The sequence below is a fragment of the Salmo trutta genome, chromosome 26 (assembly GCF_901001165.1).
Source record: "Salmo trutta chromosome 26, fSalTru1.1, whole genome shotgun sequence".
NCBI lineage: Eukaryota > Metazoa > Chordata > Actinopteri > Salmoniformes > Salmonidae > Salmo > Salmo trutta.
This window is the reverse complement of record NC_042982.1, coordinates 27,087,142-27,108,706: the sequence shown is the minus strand read 5'-3', so window position 1 is coordinate 27,108,706 and position 21,565 is coordinate 27,087,142. Positions and strand designations below refer to the sequence as shown.

Sequence of the window (21,565 nt, the reverse complement as noted above, 5' to 3'; positions counted from 1 at the left end):
TTCTCAGATAGAGTTCAGTGTGTCAAATCAGAGGGACTGTTGTCCGGACCTCTGGTAGTCTCTATGGGGGTTACACAGGGTTCAAACCTCGGGCCTACTCTTTTCTCTGTATACATCAATGATGTCGCTCTTGCTGCTGGTGATTCTCTGATCCACCTCTACGCAGATGACACCATTCTGTATACTTCTGGCCCTTCTTTGGACACTGTGTTAACAAACCTCCAGACTAACTTCAATGCCATACAACTCTCCTTCCATGGCCTCCAACTGCTCTTAAATACAAGTAAAACTAAATGCATGCTCTTCAACCGATCGCTGCCTGCACCCGCCCGCCCGTCTAGCATCACTACTCTGGACAGTTCTGACTTAGAATATGTGGTCAACTACAAATCCCTAGGTGTCTGGTTAGACTGTAAACTCTCCTTCCAAACTTACAATAAGCATCTCCAATCCAAAATTAAATCTAGAATTGGTTTCCTATTTTGCAACAAAGAATCCTTCAATCATGCTGCCAAACATACCCTCGTAAAACTGACTATCCTCCCGATCCTCGACTTCGGCAATGTCATTTACAAAACAGCCTCCAAAATTCTACTCAGCAAATTGGATGGTCTATCACAGTGCCATCTGTTTGGTCACCAAAGCCCCATATACTACCCACCACTGCGACCTGTATGCTCTCGTTGGCTGGCCCTCGCTTCATACTCGTTGCCAAAACCACTGGCTCCAGGTCGTCTATAAGTCTTTGCTAGGTAAAGCCCCGCCTTATCTCAGCTCACTGGTCACCATAGCAGCACCCACCCATAGCACGCGCTCCAGCAGGTATATTTCACTGGTCACTCCCAAAGCCAATTCCTCCTTCAGCCGCCTTTCCTTCCAGTTCTCTGCTGCCAATGACTGGAACGAACTGCAAAAATCACTGAAGCTGGAGACTCATATCTCCCTCACTAGTTTTAATCACCAGCTGTCAGAGCAGCTCACAGATCACTGCACCTGTACATAGCTCATCTGTAAATAGCTCATCCAACTACCTCATCCTCATACTCTTATTTATTTTTATTTATTTTGCTCCTTTGCACCCCAGTATCTCTACTTGCACACTCATCTTCTGCACATCTATTGCTTGGTGTTTACTCCAGTGTTTAATTGCTAAATTGTAATTATTTCGCCACTATGGCCTATTTATTGCCTTACCCCCCTTGTCCTACCTCATTTGCATACATTGTATATAGACTTTTTCTATTGTATTATTGACTGTCTGTTTGTTTATTCCATGTGTAACTCTGTGCTGTTGTTTGTGTCGCACTGCTTTGCTTTATCTTGGCCAGATCGCAATTGTAAATGAGAACTTGTTCTCAACTAGCTTACCTGGTTAAATAAATGTGAAATAATATTTTTTTAAACAATATATATTTTCCGCCATCACCAAACGTCTATCCAAGCAATTACAACGGTCCTCAAAGAGCAAGTAACCCAACTAATGTTTTGGCCAATTGATTGAATATAATTGCATTGATGGCCTTACTGCCTTCGTTTTCCTGTTAAGTTGATGTCCGATCCTGTGCAGAAATTAGCAAATTAGCATAAACAAATGTAAAATGCTGATGAATCTCCATGAAGAAAAAGCAAGTTACATGAACAAGAAGTAAGTGCAATATCTAGAGCAAGTCACACTAATAAACTATAGGCCTGTTTGGTTTATTAATTAATTAAATAATAAAGGATCCAGGACACTCAGTGACAAGGGAGTCAGCTGTTTTTATTTTTCAAACGCATTCAAGGGATATATGTCATACCTGAATAAATCCAGTAGGGGGAAACATATACAAAGCAAAGGAATGATGGACCAGCCTGAGCTCCAAATAGAGGCCTGAACGATAATATAAATCTCTGGTAGCCTATCGCTGTCTCTACTACTCTAACGCTAGATGGGGCTGAACATGCAATGGGGTACCAATACATCATTGGGGTACGTGGGTTTTGGGCTCTGAAATATAATTTCAAAACATAGTGAGATATTACTGTCCACTTTGGGATGACAATCGATAGGCTATATTTGTTAATGATACTGTTGGCTCCTTACACTCAATTCTGGACCTGTAAACCAGATCCACTGCTTTTGTTAATGGTTCCTCTCTAATCAGGGACTGATTTAGACCTGTGACACCAGGTGGGTGCAATTAATTATCAGAAAACCAGCAGGCTCCGGACCTAGGTAAGATTTGAATACCTCTGATGTAGGCTAATACTTGCATTCATATATCCCAATTATTTGAAGTAGCTAATCACTTGGAAATTATTATGCTGTAGTTATACACGTGCCGCGTTCAACGAATCAGCAATTCTGACATTTTCGAGTTTCCGAGTTCCAACTAGCACATAAAACGCGGCATTTATTTTAAGGGCGTCATAGTCAAACAATTGCAAAGTTTCAGTTTTTTTATCAAACATACCTAGATACATAACAGTTAAATGAACAACAAAAAATGTGTAGCATAAATTATAATCGTTCGTGGACAGACTACGTACATCGAGCATATGACCAATTACACGAGACTTTAGTAAAAAAAATATATTGGTATTATTCAAATTACAGTAACAAATAAACAGGACATCACTACAATTACAGTTTATTCTTATGAAACAAAATAAAATTATAAAACAAAAAAAGGTCAGGGGTTACATTTGTATAAACCTATGGTACAGTTGTAAGAATGAATAGTTTTTTTTGTCATTGACTAAATCTAGAGATGTTTGTACATTTTCGATTTCAAGCAAAAAAAAATATTGCATTTGGGAACAGATTTAAATTATTTTATTTTGTGTATGTAAAATTGACCAGAGAAAATAAAGACTAACTATTAAGTAGCAGTAGGGGAAACTTTTATACACATTGTTTATGAGTGCGACTCTGTGAAGATATTTTGGAGCGAGCTAAGTAATTACATGTTTTACTTCATTAATAACAATGCAATATGTCATATGTTTTTATTCAAATCAAATCAAAGCTACAACGAGGTTTTAGTTCTGGGTTATCCCAGATGACCTAAATTACGACATCGTGGAACTATCCTTCGTCGCGGAGGGCATATTGCGCATTGATGTAGTCCGCGGAAGGATATAGAAGGAAAGATTTGTCACAGTACTCTTTTCGTCATTTGTTAAGTATTGACGTAGGTAAGGTATGTCTGTAGACAAGGCGGTACTTGGCCAATGTGATTGGAAGGGGAACGACGAAACCAAAATAATTTAGCAGATTAACTGTATTAAGGGACATACATTCAATGGTTGTACTTGTTGTACGGTTTAAGGTGAATTTGAATCGGTTGCCATGTTCTTGCTGACCCAAGTATTTTCGCCCTGTGACTGAGATTTGATGACCAATGATGAAAATCAAGGAATTTGAATAGATGCGATTTGGATTACATTGAAGAGAATCGCACGAACGTCAATGTTTTCTAAGCAGAGACGTCTTCTGGATAGAACATCTCACCAGAGGACTATTATGACAGTAAACTGATTGACACGAATTATATTGAAACTCAGTAGTGTTGCATTTCATAGCTTTTTAGGAAAATATATGGGCCTGTATTTTAGATGTTCTTGCAATAACCTGCGATAATCGGATCATTGCTAATTGTGATCCGTCAATTCAATTGCTATTCTGTTTAGGTAGCATGAAGCTAACGTTAAAGCTAACCAGCTACTGTATATAAGATGCTGTTAGCATGGTTGTTTGCTAGCAACAATGGGCAACATGACGCATGTCACAGCATGTCACTCTCTGGTTATATAGTATAAGTGTCTGTGGGTGTTTGAAGCTTGCAATCTTTTTATCCAGAATACTTGACATCATGTAGAATGTCAAGCAAAGCAGTTTTGAGCTAATTTGTTTGCTAACTAAATGCACATATAACTAGGTAGCTAGCCAGTGTATAACGTTAGCAGTTTGGGTCAGAAAATGACAGCTGGCAGTAGGGACTGACATTGTGTACCTTGGGATTGTGTCCAGCCATGCGTAAAGCTGACTGCATTGTCTGATTGTGGAAATAGTTAAACGTCAAACATTGCAGAATCTGTTGTACGTGGCTACTGATAGGAAATCATTTGACACTAGCTCCAGTTTTGCATCCCATTTTAAAGGTGATCAGTTACATCATCACATGGCTGTTTCTCAGGCAATATCAAAGGTGGACTGGAATGCACGCTTGTCCTTGTAAAACTGACTTGTATTGTGAAAACACAATCACTAGTTTGCTTGACAGCTAAAGCAACGTTTGGGTGGATACATTGTTGCACCAGGGTTCTGATATCAAAAGAGCGCATCCTTCAACGTACATCACTGAAGAAAGAACCTTTCCACACCTGACCTAAATTGGACAGTTACTTTGACAATGGAGACAGTTGGAGACTTTGAATACAGCAGAAAGGACTTGGTGGGTCATGGGGCTTTCGCTGTGGTGTTCAAAGGAAGGCACAGAAAGGTAACTATCTGGAACATGAAAGGTCTGCATCTCCATCTTTCCCGTTGCTTTGCTTGCACCCTTCCTCTCTTCTTATTTTCTCTATAATGTTATGTGAGAGTAGTGACGTTTATATAAATCTATGTCAGTGGCATTACACTGCAGTAAATAAACTGTCATTCGGCATCATTTTGTTTAGTTTTCCTTCAACTAACTAGACATTATAAATATTAGTTACGATAGTGATGCAAAAAAATTGCAGTTAAATCCATTCTATCCATTCATAGTCTTCACTGTATTCAAATATAACAATGTTATATACATGTTTGATCATGCATGTTATTGTGTTTCATAAGCCTCGATCATGTGGTGATGTTGTGCAATCTTGCGTTATGGTCTGGTACTGGGTGCAGAGAGATGCGAGCCGTTCATTCATGAAACGGATGACTCAAACAGCAATGAATAGCTCGCTGACGTAGCCAGCCAGCCTAGATAAGGTGGAAAAGGAGCATGTCTGCTTGTTTTTCCTCCTCAAGGTCTTCTTTCTCCGTCTTCAGTCATGATATGAGCAATCGTCTACACATCAATGTAATCCTTTTTTTATATCAACAATGGAATGTGATGATACAGTCTAGTGATGATACATTCATCCTATTAGCTTGATTGCCACACACTCACAGTGATAACAAAGCATCTTGACTGACTGCCAGGACTGTGGTGACTGTCCATGATAGGGATGTGGACCAAACAGTGTTCTGTTGATCAAGGTGCAGCTGAAGGACGGTCAGAGAGGAGAGAATGTTACATATTTCTGAGCTGCTCCACATCTATCTCACTGTGTGATGCATCCAGGGATGATGTCACCATGCTACCCTATTGCCACTGTGTAGTGTACAGTATTGAATAATTTTTTTCTATGAGAGCAGAACGTCAGTATGCAAAGATTCATTATACAGTAGGTAGCTACTCCAATGGTGAAGGTATGTCAACGTTAAGAATAGATGGATACAATAACAGGGGTGTGTAACTCAAATTCACACACGAGCCATATTGATAAAACACAAGGAATTTGCGGGCCAGACATTTTACAAAAAAGGGATGATGTCATCATGCTACCCTATTGCCACTGTGCAGTATCAAATTAAATCACACTTTATTTGTCACATGCGCCGAATACAACAAGTGTAGACTTTACCGTGAAATGCTTACTTACAAGCCCTTAACCAACAGTGCAGTTCAAGAAGAAGAAAATATTTACCACATAGACTATAATAAAAAGTAACACAATAAGAATAACAATAACGAGGCTAAATACAGGGGGTACCGAGTCAGAGCGCGGGGGTACAGGCTAGTTGAGGTAATATGTACATGTAGGTGGGGGCGAAATGACTATGCATAGGTAACAAACAAACAGCGAGTAGCAGCAGTGTACAAAAGGGACGGGGTTCAATGTAAATTGTCCGGTGGGGATTTTATGAATTGTTCAGCAGTCATGGCTTGGGGGTAGAAGCTGCTGAGGAACTTTTTGGTCCTAAACTTGGCGCTCCGGCACTGCTTGCCGTGCGATAGCAGACAAAACAGTCTATAACTTGGGTGGCTGGAGTCTCTGACAGTTTTATGGGCTTTCCTCTGACACCGCCTATTATATAGGTCCTGGATGGCAGGGAGCTTAGCCCCAGTGATGCACTGGGCTGTCCGCACTACCGTCTGTAGCTCCATACGGTCAGATGCCGAGCAGTTGCCATACCAGGTGGTGAGGCAACTGGTCAGGATGCTCTCGATGGTGCAGCTGTAGAATCTTTTGAGGATCTGGGGACCCATGTCCAATCTCCTGAGGGGGAAAAGGTTTTGTCGTGCCCTCTTCACGACTCTTGGTATGTTTGGACCATGATAGTTCATTGGTGATGTGGACACCCAGGAACTTGAAACTCTCAACCCGCTCCACTACAGCCCTGTCGATGGTAATGGGGGCCTGTTCGGCCTGCCTTTTCCTGTATTCCACGATCAGCTCCTTTGTCTTGCTCACGTTGAGGGAGAGGTTGTTGTCCTGGCACCACACTACCAGTTCTCTGACCTCCTCCCTGTAGGCCGTCTCATCGTTGTTAGTGATCAGGCCTACCACTGTTGTGTTGTCAGCAAACTTAATGATGGTGTTGGAGTCGTGTTTGGCCACTCAGTCGTGGGTGAACAGAGAGTACAGGAGGGGACTAAGTACACACCCCTGAGGGCCCCCAGTGTTAAGGATCAGCGTGGTAGATGTGCTGTTGCCTACTCTTACCACCTGGGGGCAGCCCGTCAGGAAGTCCAGGATCCAGTTGCAGAGGGAGGTGTTTAGTCCCAGAGTCCTTAGCTTAGTGATGAGCTTCGTGGGCACTATGGTGTTGAACGCTGAGCTGTAGTCAATGAACATGCTCACATAGGTGTTCCTTTTGTCCAGGTGAGAAAGGGCAGTGTAGAGTGCAATTGAGATTGCGTCATCTGTGGATCTGTTGGGGCGGTATGCGAATTGGAGTGGTTCTAGGGTGTCTGGGAGGATGCTGTTGATGTGAGCCATGACGAGCCATCATTTAGGCAGGTTACCTTCGCTTCCTTGGGCACAGGGACTATGGTGGTCTGCTTGAAACATGTAGGTATTATAGACTCTGTCAGGGAGAGGTTGAAAATGTCAGGGAAGACACCTGACAGTTGGTCCGCACATGCTTTGAGTACACGTCCTGGTAATCCGTCTGGACCAGCGGCTTTGTGAATGTTGACCTGTTTAAAGGTTTTATGCACATTGACTACCAAGAGTGTTATCGCACAGTCACTTAGAACAGCTGGTGCTCTTGTGCATGCTTCAGTGTTGCTTGCCTCGAAGTGAGCGTAAAAGGCATTTAGCTCGTCTGGTAGGCTCACATCACTGGGCAGCTCGCGTCTGGGTTTCCTTTTGTAATCCATAATAGTTTTCAAGCCCTGCCACATCCGTCGAGCATCAGAGCCAGTGTAGTAGGATTTAATATTAGTCCTGTATTGACGCTTTGCTTGTTTTATGGTTCATCTGAGGGCATAGGGGGATTTCTTATAAGCGTCCGGATTAGTCTCCCGCTCCTTGAAAGCGGCAGATGTTGCCTGTAATCCATGGCTTCTGGTTGGGATATGTACGTACAGTCACTGTGGGATGACATCATCGATGCACTTATTGATGAAGCCGATGACTGAGATGGTGTGTTCCTCAATGCCATTGGATGAATCCCGGAATATATTCCAGTCTGTGCTAGCAAAACAGTCCTGTAGCGTAGCATCCGCGTCATCTGACCAGTTCCGTATTGAGCGAGTCACTGGTACTTCCTGCTTGAGCTTTTGCTTGTAAGCAGGAATCAGGAGGATAGAATTATGGTCAGATTTGCCAAATGGAGGGCGGGGGAGAGCTATGTATGTATCTCTGTGTGTGTGGAGTAAAGGTGATCTAGGATTTATTTTTTTCCCTGGTTGCACATGTGACATGCAGGTAAAAATTTGGTAAAACTGATTTAAGTTTCCCTGCATTAAAGTCCCCAGCCATTAGGAGCGCCGCTTCTGGGTGAGCATGTTCTTCTTTTCTTATGGCCTTAGAGTTGGTTGAGGGAGGTCTTCGTGCCAGCATCTGTCTGTGGTGATAAATAGATGGTTACGAATAATACAGATGAGAAATCTCTTGGTAGATAGTGTGGTCTACAGCTTATCATAAGGTACTCTACCTCAGGCTAGCAATACCTTGAGACTTCATTAATATTAGACATCGCGCACCAGCTGTTATTGACAAAATGACACACACCCCCACCCTGTCTTACCAGAGGTAGTGTCTCTGTTCTGCCGGTGCATGGAAAATCCCGCTAGCTCTATATTGTCCGTATCTTCGTTCAGCCACGTCTCGGTGAAACATAAGATGTTACAGTTTTTAATGTCCTGTTGGTAGGATAATCTTAATCGTAGGTCATCAATTTTATTTTCCAATAATTGTACGTTAGCAAGAGAAATGGAAGGCAATGGGAGTTTACTCGCTCACCGCCGGATTCTCAGAAGGGTGCCCGATCTGCGGCCTCTTTTCCGGCGTCTTTTCTTCACGCAAAAGGTGTGGATCTGGGCCCGTTCCAGTGAAAGCAGGATATCCTTCTTGTCGGACTCGTTAAAGGAAAACGTTTCTTCCATTACGCGGTGAGTAATCACTTTTCTGATGTCCAGAAGTTATTTTCGGTCATAAGAGACGGTGGCAGCAACATTATGTACACAATAATGAAAAAAAAATAAGTTTCACAAAACGCAAAAAAATAGCACAATTGGTTGGGAGAATGTAAAACATCAGCTGTGTTCTTCGGTGCCATCACAATCAACAGTATTGATGTCCACCAGAGCTGTATATTGTATTGAATTATTCTGTGTGAAGAGAATATCAGTATGCAAAGATTATGAATCGGTACCTACGCCAATGGTTAAGGTACAGTGTGTTAACGTTAAGAAAATATGGATACAATAGCAGGGGTGTCAAACTCAATCCGCTATATTGATAAAACACAAGACATTTGCGGGCCAGACATTTTACAAAAAAACATGCATACAACTTCGACCCAACTCTGGCCATTGTTTTATATATATATATTTTTAAAATATGTCCCTTTTTTAAAATGTCCACTTATGTACATAGGATGCTGTATATAGCCTTTTAACATATTAAAACAAAGATATAAATAACATTTGTCCAGCCTTTGCTGCTATGCTTACAGATCTGCATAATATGCTGTGACCTTAATCAAAAAGTATAGAATAACTCCAAATAACAAAATGTTGCTAGGTTGTTCTAACAGTTTAACTTGAATCATATATATATATATCATTTATTTGCACTGCATGGATCACAAGTGCTGTTGAATGCAGCATTGATGTATGGTGCACTCAAAATGAATTACTTTGTTGAGTGTCCAGCCTAGGCTACTGCTCAAATGTTTTTGTAATAGGCCTTCATGTTTCGCATCTGCATGGCGTTTTGTTTTTTGGTTATTAGTTGTCAAACTTTAAAAACCAAAGCCAGACTGCAACATTTAACACTGAACAAAAATATTAACGCAACATGTAAAGTGTTGGTACCATGTTTCATGAGCTGAAATAAGACCCCAGAAATGTTCCATATGCACAAAAATAGTGTTTCTCTCATTCTGTACACACATTTTTTTACATCCTTGTTAGTGACCGCCTGACAGGTGTGGCATATCAAGAAGCTAATTAAACAGCGTGATCATTACAAAGGTGCACCTTGTGCTGGGGACAATAAAAGGCCACTCAAAAATGTGCAGTTTTGTCATACAACACAATGCCACAGATGTCTCAAGTTGAGGGAGCGTGCAATTGACATGTTGACTGCAGGAATGTCCACCAGAGCTGTTGCCTGAGAATTGAATGTTAATTTCTCGACCACAAACCGCCTCCAACGTCGTTTTTTGAGAATTTAGCAGTACCTACAACCGCCTCACAACTGCAGACCATGTGTAACCACGCCAGCCCAGATCCTCCACATCCGGCTTCTTCACCTGCGGGAGTGTCTGAGACCAGCGTGTATGGCATCGTGTGGGCGAGAGGTTTGCTGATGTCATCCTTGTGAACAGAGTGCCCCATGGTGGGGTTATGGTATGGGCAGGCTTAAGCTACGGACAATGAACACAATTGAATTTTATTGATGACAATTTGAATGGACAGAGATCCTGATGCCCATTTTCTGATCCCACGCCCCAACCTTTTTTTTTGACCTGTGACCAGCAGATGCATATCTGTATTTCCAGTTATGTGAAATCCATAGATTAGGGCCTAATGAATTTATTTAAATTGACTGATTTACTTATATGAACTGTAACTCAGTAAAATCTTTGAAATTGTTGCATGTTTTGTTTATTTTTATTCAGTGTGGTAGCATAGCTAGGACTGTGGCATGTGTCTGTACACTTTCCCTCCACTGTGGACACACGAAAGCAGCACGATTGACTTTCAATTCATTGACACAAGCGCATCAGGCTGTAATTTCATGAAGTAGATGACTCAACTGTTGACTCATTTATACTCATTATGTGTCCTATTGTCCTTTAGTAGTAACTTATACCCGCGTGTGAATCCTTTATCTTGTAACTTTTTGACAACCAAGATAAAATTCTGTGTGCTACAGCAATGAACTGTTAGAACCAAAACTTGGCATGGACATTTAGCCTACAACAGTTTAAACTTTCGGTCTGGTAGAAGATTAGGTCAGTGGCATTCATGATGATACAGCGCACTGGCTAGCTTGTGGGTGTGTGTGGGTCTGGGAGAAGGGGTGTATATGAAGGGGTGTGTGTGTGACAATGCACTACCGGTTGGCGTGCAGCACGTTGGCAGTGCCTGCTGGGACTTGTAGTGTAGTGGAAGCAGGCCGAAATAAATTGACAACCCAAATCACTGCGTGGGCCGGATAAAAATGTGTCGTGGGCCGGGTTCTGCACGCGGGCCTTATGTTTGACACGTGCATTATAGGGACACCTACAGTATAGTGTCATTGCTGGGTTGTCATGGTAACACCATAGTATTGTACATTTCACTGTTATTGAGGAGCCTGAGCTGGGGTGTAGCTTATGTTCATACTGTACCTAGCCCTATGCGTTTGCCTGTGACCAGAACATAGCAGCTAAATTTAGTGTACATTTGAAGCTGTGTGTACTACCAGTGTACCGGTATGTGACCTGATATCCTTCCTTCAGTGATGTTCTTGAGCTGGTTAAAATGCAAGCACCAATAACATCCCATTCTGTCTGTCCTCCATCTCCTAGCCTAGGTGGAAATAATCCTATAAATAGAAGGCATGCCGAGGCAGGGTTATAAATATTCCAATCACATGATGCCAGGTCCACTTTTAACAGGGCTGATGAATTGCCTCATCTTTTAAGCATCCTACTGCAGTTTGAACTAGCCCTGCCGTCACTGTTTAGATCAGGGATGGGCAACTTTGATGGGGTGGGGGCCACCAAAAAATCTGAACCCATCATGAGGGGCCACAGTTACTCGCTGGTCTGTGTACCCGCATCTGTGGCTTCCGTCTGGCCTCTCTACCATAAAGGCCTGATTGGTGGAGTGCTTCAGAGATGGTTGTCCTTCTGGAGGTTCTCCCATCTCCACAGAGGAACTCTAGAGCTCTGTCAGAGTGACCATCAGGTTCTTGGTAACCTCCCTCACCAAGGCCCTTCTCCCCCGATTGCTCAGTTTGGCCAGGTGGCCAGCTCGGGGAAGAGTCTTGGTGGTTCCAAACTTCTTCCATTTAAGAATGGAGGCCACATGGAGGCCACTGTTCTTGGGGACCTTAAATGCTGTAGAACTGTTTTGGTACCCTTTCCCCTTCCCCAGTCCTGCGGACAATTCCTTCGACCTCCATGCCTTGTTTTTTTCTCTGACATGCACTGTCAACTGTGGGCTGTTATATAGACATTTGTGCCTTTCCAAATCATGTCATATCAATTGAATTTACCACAGGTGGACTCCAATCAAGTTATAGAAACATCTGAAGGATGATCAATGGAAACAGGATGCACCTGAGCTCAATTTCAAGTCTCATAGCAAAGGGTCTGAATATTTATGTAAATAAGTTATTTATGTTTATCTTTAATACATTTGCTAAAATAAAAAAAATAAAAACATTTTGCTTTGTCATTATAGGGTATTGTGTGTAGATTGCTGAGGATATATAGATATATTTTTTAGAATAAGGCTGTAACGTAACAAAATGTGGCAAATGTCAAGGGGTGTGAATACTTTCCGAAGGCACTGTACATAACAAGAGAAAATGCTAATGCACATCCAAATTTAGAAATTGCACCTGATGTATTGTAACTTGTGCAACAGTAAGTTGAGACCCCGAATGAGTTCCTAATTGGAAATTGATCCGAGGGCCTTCATGCGGCCCACTGGCTGCCATTTGCAAATCCCAGATTTTGACATTGGGATATCATATGCGTTTTGCGTATTGTCTTTTCTATTCTGGATTTTGTCTTAAAGGATCTAGTGCAATTTAGAATCTGTAGTGAGAACACTCACTACAGATACACGTGCATGTATGAACATCTTTATTCATTATTGCCTCTCACTTTGTCTCCTGTGATCTATTCACAAAGTCCTGCAGTTTGAACTAGCCATGCCGTCACTATTGAGATCACATATGCATTTGCCTGTTGTCTTTTCTTTGTGGGTTTTGTCTTACATAGTGTAGTCAGGGCGGCAGATAGCCTAGTGGTTAAGAGCGTTGGGACAGTAGCTGAAAAGTTGCGGGTTCGAATCCCAGAGTGAAAAATCTATCGACGTGCCCTTGAGCAAAAATTATTATTTACAATGACTGCCTACCCCGGGCCAAACCCGGACGAGGCTAGGCCAATTGTGCGCCGCCCTATGGGACTCCCAATCACGGCCGGTTGTGATACAGCCTGGAATCGAACCAAGGTTTGTAGTGACGCCTCTAGCACTGTGATGCAGTGCCTTAGACCGCTGCGCCACTCGGGAGCCTCATCGGGCTATACCTGCTGAAAGGGGCTTACAATAGATTTTATTTGGATTATTCTGGTTCAACGTCAGCAATAGTTTTGGTAGTTTTGCTTTAAACAATCAGTGTATATGGTAATTTTAAGATAAACGGTAAAGTTGGTAATGCCATAGCTAATTTGTGTAAACGATAAATATTGATATATTACTAGCTCAAACTTTTAATCTGCAAAAACAAGTTAATTAGTAGGTGATGGTGATTTAGTCAGCTCAGAGAGGCCCAGCTCAGAGAGGCCCAGCTCAGGAGCTCCATCAGCAGAAGATTTCATTTAGAATGGAAAATGTATGTTTGTGCATCGTATCGCATCAAACTGAATGACATCAATTAATTATCTAGTCAAACCGAATTGCACCAAATCATTTCAAACTAAAACATATTGTTACAGTATCGGAGCCCATGTGTCTAGATGTGTATCGAATGGCCTTGAAAGGGAGAGATGCCCATCCCTATGTTGCTGACATTAAAGGCTTCCACATGCTTTGGTCTCGACTGGCACCTTATAGTTGAACCGAACGAGTGTGCTCACATACTCCCTTAAAAGACCTTCACTTGAAAAAACAGTCCATCTTGAGGCACCGTAGCCATTACGCACTTCCTCAAAATAATTTAAGGTAACTGAAGAAATTGGCAGAGGATATCTTAGTTGTGCAATTTTACATCTAACTAATAAAAAAAAGTCCAATGGAAAGTGCTTACTTTGCCCTTCAGTCTCTCTGACTGTCTCTGTGTCATCCTAGCAGGAGACTGGTCAGTAACTTGATTTGGTGCACACAATACCCACCACCCTCTGCTCAGCATTACACCATAGGCCGATGGGGTGATTCTATTGTATGGGGTTTCTGTTTGCTGCACTGCCTTGGTATATGTCACGGTTGGCTAGGGCATGCTGTCACGTGCTGCCTCCCTGTGCTACTACCAGTAGAACCCTGCCTAGCGGCAAAGCCAATTACAACACAGAATTAAGACCTCTCCTATTAACCTAGATTCATTTGGAAAGCAGCAGCCCTTTTTTATTCATAGAATTGCTCTCGGAAAGTCTTACAATGCACCATCCATTCCACCTAGCCTAGCAATTTAGGCTAGTTGCGGTCATTGTCCAAGCTCAGTGTCTAGCTCAAGGGCAAAGAAATCAAGCATTTTGAGTCTTGTGAGATTGAATAGTCATTTTTTAATAGGCTACTCAGTCACACTAAGGGCTCATGTGAATAAAGAAAGCATGGAAATGATCTCTCTAAACTTGAGTAGAAAATAGGTCTCTCGCTCAGATTTTAGTGGAAGTGGGCTACCTCACATGATAACTCAGTGTTCTAGTATTCTTTTGACTGTTTTGTCATTCAGTGTCACAGAGGCCTATCTGATTGAAACCCAAGAAACCTGTGTTGATTTAATGTCTAAGATGTCCTCTCTTCCCCCGCATCTCTCTCTCAAAAACAATGATGCACAGTGCACACAAAGCAATTATAGGCCAGCTGGCCTAGGCTTTACACACACGCATGCACAAACACTTCCCTTAACATTAGTGTGAGTGATGGGGGAACTGAACACATCTAAAGGGATTTTAACTAATTGTTCTTTATTTCTCTCCTTGCTCCATCTGCAGAAGACGGATTGGGAGGTGGCCGTCAAGAGCATTAACAAGAAGAACCTCTCCAAGTCCCAGATCCTGCTTGGCAAGGAAATCAAAATCCTCAAGGTGAGTAGTATGCTTAACCTAATTGCTTGTCATTTATCTTGGAAACATATTTAAAGAATGAGTTGACATCGATCCTCGATCAGTCAGCATGTTTGACTGAAAGGCCTTGACTTCCTTGTTATAAATGTAAATAGAAGCCAGTCGTCACGTCAACAGTACAGTAGCTAATGCATCACTAATGTGCTTCTTTCTTCATTACTTTTCCCAGGAACTTCAACATGAGAACATTGTGGCACTTTACGATGTCCAGGTAATTCCTTATCTGGTTTTCCATTGAAGTAAGGTCGAGCTCAGCTGATTGCAGGCAGACTGGGTGTGTCTACTGCGTTTGAGTTAGCCTAACTTCACTAAAGCCCGTAGGGTGCGTGCTGACAGCCTCCAGTTCACTCTGGTGCTTTTTACGATGACTGCTCTTCGATTCAACTAGCCATTCTCTTCAACAGTGCTCAATTAGACCTACATGGCTAGAATCCAATTATTTTATTCATTATAACTAGCCAAATGGGACAGTGCATGGGCAGTGCAACTGTATACAAGCAGAACACTCACAATCACTAGCTCACCAGTGAGACAGACAGACACATAATGGGTTGCCAAGCTCCTGAGTAGACCTTCTCTCTGTTTGCCCGGTCCATGTGGAGCTGGCTACAGATTACCAGAGCAGAAGTATGTGTGTAATGTTAGTGGACATTCATGTGTAAACCATTAACTCCGATAAGACTTCTGACTGGTGGTCCAAGGCTGTGAACACTGACTGACTGCTGGATCTTCTCAGTCACATGACACCACATGACTGGCCATGGTTACACCAGCATCATGCATTGTACCGCCCATCACCTCCGCTGGTCGTCAATCAGCACACACCGCTGACTGTCCTCAGTGATGTAACGGGGCCAGGGGGCAGGGTCATCCACTTCAAGGCGGGTGACAAAATGGCTGCCACCAAAGGTCAGGTTTTAGTCTCTCACCATGATCTTACTTCATGGTGACTACTGGACCTGTAGCTTTGGTTCACCATGGAAATCACTGAGAGCCTTCTATAAAAGAGCAGGAAAGCCTTTGAAAACCAGCTTAGCTCAGCCCTCAGTCCAAGAGCTCTCTGTGTGCGTGGGTTTTATTGTTCACTCCAAGGTTAGCAGGTAGCCCTATGAGTCGCTCTGCGTTCTCTATTTATAAAAAGCCTTTCCAGTAGGGTTCCAGCCAATAGGGAGAGATGGAAAGAGCGGTAGAGAGAGAGAGAGAGTTATTGAAGTCATGATCAAGCAGCGCTGCCCACATGGTGAGGCACTTTCTTTGTTTACGTAAGCCTCCCACCGGGACCCTGCTGCTCTCCCATCCGGCCCTCCTCCCTTCATCCCTCTATCCGCACCCCTGATGTGATCACCACTTATAGTCAGACCTGTCATTATACTAATGTAGCGTGTGATGTATAATGTGTTTGAAAAGCCTTTTATCAATACTGAATGGATGGAAGAAGGTTAAACCCACTAATACAGGCACTAGGTGGCAATATCTTTTCATACCCCTTATGATTAAGGTTATGATTGGGGGTCAGGGAGTGTGATCTAAGATACTCTTGGTCAAGTAGTTATGTGGACACCTGCTCGTCGAACATCTCATTCAAAAGTCATGGGCATTAAAATGGAGTTGGTCCCCCATTTGCTGCTATGACAGCCTTTACTCTTCTGGGAAGGCATTCTGCTAGATGTTGGAATATTGCTGCGGGGACTTGCTTCCATTCAGCCACAACAGCATTAGTGAGGTCGGGCACTAATGTTGGGCTATTAGTGCTGGCTCGCAGACCAGGTTTCCAATTCATCCCAAAGGTATTTGATGGGGTTGAGGTCAGGGCTCTGTGCAGGCCAGTCAAGTTCTTCCACACTGATCTCGACAAATCATTTCTATATTGACCTCGCTTTGTACACAGGAGCATTGTCATGCTGAAACAGGAAAGGGCCTTCCCCAAACAGTTGCCACAAAGTTTGAAGCACAGAATCGTCGAGAATGTCATTGTATACTGTAGTGTTAAGATTTCCCTTTTTACTGGAAATAAGGGGCCTAGCCCAACCCATGAAAACAATCCTAGACCATTATTCCTCCTCCACCAAACTTTACAGTTGGCACTATGCATTCGAGCAGGTAGCGTTCTCCTGGCATTCTCCAAACCCAGATTCCTTTGTCGGACTGCCAGATGGTGAAGCGTGATTCATCACTCCAGAGAACGTGTTTCCACTGCTCCAGAGTCATGGTGGTGAGTTTTTCACCACTCCAGCCACGTTTGGCATTGCGCATGGTGATGTTAGGCTTGTGTGTGGCTGCTCGGCCATGGAAACCCATTTTGTTAAACTCCCGGTGAACAGTTCTTGTGTTGACGTTGTTTCCAGAGGCAGTTTGAAACTCCTGTAGTGAGTGTTGCAACCGAGGACAGCTGATTTTTACACGCTACTTGCTTCAGCACTCGGCAGTCCCATTCTGTGAGCTTGTGTGGCCTACCACTTATCGGCTGAGCCGTTGTTGCGCCTAGACGTTTCCACTTCACAATAACAGTACTTACAGTTAACCGTGGCAGCTCTAACAGGGCAGACTTGTTGAAAAGGTGGCATCCTCTGACAGTGCCATGTTGAGTCACTGAGCTCTTCAGTAAGGCCATTCTACTGCCAATGTTTGGCTATGGAGATTGCATTGGTTGTGTGCTCGATTGTATACACCTGTCAGCAATGGGTGTAGCTGAAATAGCCGACTCCACTAATTTGAAGGGATGTCCACATACTTGTGTATATATACTGTATGTGGTTAGGGGAGCGGGCAACTTCTACCTGGAAGTGAGTAGGAATGCCACAGAACACTAACCATAATTGAAGACACTGGTTTGGGCTTTGTGTGTAGTGTGTCTTAGTCAGTCTCTCTCCCCTCTCTTCTCCTCTCCCCCCATTGGCAGTACCCTCCCTGGGCCATCTCTCCCCTCTGCAGCTGTCACTTTTGGCTCACAGGCAGTGGGGCTTAAAGATGCCGTCTGAAAGGGAAGAGAGGAGAGACTCCAGCTTTGGCGTTTTTATAGGGAGATGAAGATAGTGTTGCAGTGTTATTGATGGGTGTTAGGCCTCCAAGCACCCTCTCTCTTTCTAGGGTTTCTTTTCACTCTGTCTCTCTTTCTATTGCACTCTCTCATTTCTCTCCTTTGTTTTGAATTCCCCCCCTCCAGTCCCCAGTTACAATCTTGGCCTTTCTGTATCTTTCTGGTGTTATGTTGTTTATTCCTCTCTCTGTGACCATCAGAATGTGCAGCCTGACTGTAATGGAGAAGTGTGGGCGAACGTTGGCTTCTGGCTTTGTTGCTGCTAGGTTTCTCACTCCGTGTCATTCTTCCCTCTTTCCCTTCCTCCCTTTTTTCTCTATCCCTCTCCTACTCCGCTCTCTTTCTCCATACATCCCTCTATCTCTCTCTCTCTCCCTTTCACTCTTCAATCTCCCTTATCTTTATTTATCTCCATGTCTCTCTAACCATACTCTCTCTCGTCTCTCTCTCTCTCTCTCTCTGTGGGCCTCTGCCCAGCCTCTTCAGCTGTTCTGACTTGCACCACATGCGCCAGGTCACTCAGTTTACCCAGAGAGCTGTAAATGATGGGGCTTGTGCAACAACCACCAGACAGAGTTACAGCATTGTCCTGGCGGGGGCATTGGGGCACCCTCCCCTCTCCCTCTGACTGATAAGGAAAATAGTTGCCATTGTCGGCTAGGTCGCTGTTGTGAGACAAATACCTAAGACAGCTGCCACCCTATCTTTCCAATAGAAGATAGCAGGTGCTCATGCATCTTTGCCCTCATTCCTGTGGATGTTTATGGAGCCCCGGTTAAAGGTGCAATATATATAAATCGCTCCACCATATAATCTCAAATGCGGTTTAAAAAAAACAATTCTATAACCAAAAAGAATGTATTTTCAACTGTTTGAAGCTGGTGTTCAAAACCAATAGTAAAAGATACAAAAATCTAACTCAACAATAGGAAACATAGAAATACCACACACAGAACCGATTATACTGCTTCCGAGACTTGCTTTTATTGAGAATGACAGATCTATAACTCACATTTCTATGTAAATTTGGTAAGGTTGCTCAAAACGTTAAATATTGTCGCTTTAACATTTTAGCAAGGCCTAGCACGGGGGTAAGCAACTAGATTCAGCCACGGGGGGGGGGGCGGAACATAATTATATTAATTTGACACTGCAAATTGACCACAACTAAGCCCAAAAAGAGATTTGTATTTGAAAATAAAAATGTCATACCTTATTTGCACTGAGACACGTTCACATATTTATTTGTGGGAATACTTTGGAACTGATTTTTTTATTTGGGGGAATAATTGGGATTTCTGCAATTATATATTTTTGGGCTGAATTCTTGGTATTGCTGAATTTAAAAAAATAATAATGTTGTTTTACTACTTGGACAAACATTTTTTTGTCCAAGTAGTAAAAGAACAAAAACTAGACCTGACATCTGGATTCAGATATAGGCCTAGATATTAGCCTGTCCTTACTCCTATTCTTCAGTCTTAGTTGAGGTGGAGGGCCGCTAGTGGTTATCGATGCCACACCCCTGAAAGGCCAATTAAGCAAGTGTGGTCTGTTTACAGTCGACGGTCATTAGCTGAGGGTAGGAGGACTGTCACTGCGTGTTTGTAGGAGTGTGAGGTGGTGCCTCGTTAGAGAACGCTGCTTGAAAGGCCCGCTTCACGGTGAGGGCTCCTTTAGATCTCAATGTGGGCAAAACATAAAGCCTAGCCTATATACACAAACATCACAGACCTTGTGATATCAATCATTCATGTGTAGTATACAGTATACCCTATGAAGGCTATGCAGAGACCACACACACACACACACACACACACACACACACACACACACACACACACACACACACAACTACTCCATCTATCACGTACACACTCACAGCAATCACTAGTGTACACACACACACACACACACACACACACACAACTACTCTATCACGTACACACACAGCAATCAATAGTACACAGACACACACACACACACAACTACTCTATTTATCACGTACACACACACAGCAATCGCTAGTACAGTCGTGGCCGCAAGTTTTGAGAATGACACAAATATTAATTTTCACAAAGTTTGCTGCTTCAGTGTCTTTAGATATTTTTGTCAGATGTTACTATGGAATACTGAAGATTAATTACAAGCATTTCATAAGTGTCAAAGGCATTTATTGACAATTACATGAAGTTGATGCAAAGAGTCAATATTTGCAATGTTGACCTCTGCAATCCGCCCTGGCATGCTGTCAATTAACTTCTGGGCCACATCCTGACTGATGGTAGCCCATTCTTGCATAATCAAAGCTTGGAGTTTGTCAGACTTTGTGGGTTTTTGTTTGTCCACCTGCCTCTTGAGGATTGACCACAAGTTCTCAATGGGATTAAGGTCTAGGGAGTTTCCTGGCCATGGACCCAAAATATCAATGTTTTGTTCCCCAAGCCACTTAGTTATCACTTTTGCCTTATGGCAAGGTGCTCCATCATGCTGGAAAAGGCATTGTTCATCACAAAACTGTTCCTGGATAGTTGGGAGAAGTTGCTCTCGGGGGATGAGTTGGTACCATTCTTTATTCATGGCTGTGTTCTTAGGCAAAATTGTGAGTGAGCCCACTCCCTTGGCTGAGAAGCAACCCCACACATGAATGGTCTCAGGATGTTTTACTGTTGGCATGACACAAGACTGATGGTAGCGCTCACCTTGTCTTCTCCGGACAAGCTTTTTTCCGGATGCCCCAAACAATCGGAAAGGGGATTCATCAGAGAAAATGACTTTACCCCAGTCCTCAGCAGTCCAATCCCTGTACATTCTGCAAAATATCAGTCTGTCCCTGATGTTTTTCCTGTAGAGAAGTGGCTTCTCTACTGCCCTTCTTGACACCAGGCCATCCTCCAAAAGTCTTCACCTCACTGTGTGTGCAGATGCACTCACACCTGCCTGCTGCCATTGCTGAGCAAGCTCTGTACTGGTGGTGCCCCAATCCCGCAGCTGAATCAACTTTAGGAGACGGTCCTGGCGCTTGCTGGACTTTCTTGGGCGCCTTGAAGCCTTCTTCACAACAATTGAACCGCTCTCATTGAAGTTCTTGATGATCCGATAAATGGTTGATTTACGTGCAATCTTACTGGCAGCAATATCCTTGCCTGTAAAGCCCTTTTTGTGCAAAGCAATGATGAAGGCATGTGTTTCCTTGCAGGTAACCATGATTGACAGAGGAAGAACAATGATTCCAAGCACCACCCTCCTTTTGAAGCTTCCAGTCTGTTATTTGAACTCAATCAGCATGACAGAGTGATCTCCAGCCTTGTCCTCGTCAACACTCACACCTGTGTTAACGAGAGAATCACTGACATGATGTCAGCTGGTCCTTTTGTGGCAGGGCTGAAATGCAGTGGAAATGTTTTTGGGGGATTCAGTTCATTTGCATGGCAAAGAGGGACTTTGCAATTCATCTGATCGCTTTTCATAACATTCTGGAGTATATGCAAATTGCCATCATACAAACTGAGGCAGCAGAATTTGTGAAAATTAATATTTGTGTCATTCTCAAAACTTTTGGCCACGACTGTATACACACGCGCACACACACACACACACACACACACACACACACACACACACACACACACACACACACAACTACTGTATCACGTGCAATCACTAGTGTGTACACACACACACAACTACTCTATCACGTACACACACAGCAATCACTAGTACACACACACAACTACTCCATCTATCACGTACACACACGCGTGCTCTCACAC

General features: G+C 43.1%; 1 protein-coding gene across 2 annotated transcripts in view; it reads left to right on the top strand.

Annotated features, from left to right (window-relative positions):
- The first annotated feature begins 3,140 nt into the window (after positions 1-3,140).
- Positions 3,141-21,565, top strand: part of LOC115163563 (serine/threonine-protein kinase ULK2-like) — a 55,762-nt gene continuing 37,337 nt past the window's right edge. Inside the window, exons 1-3 of one of the 2 annotated variants that reach the window (XM_029715559.1) lie at positions 3,141-4,484; positions 14,624-14,716; positions 14,925-14,966. In XM_029715559.1, the coding sequence (XP_029571419.1) occupies positions 4,395-4,484; positions 14,624-14,716; positions 14,925-14,966 (225 nt within the window). In that variant the 5' untranslated portion in view covers positions 3,141-4,394. The remainder of the gene's footprint in view (positions 4,485-14,623; positions 14,717-14,924; positions 14,967-21,565) is intronic. The other variant, XM_029715558.1, reaches the window with a different exon arrangement.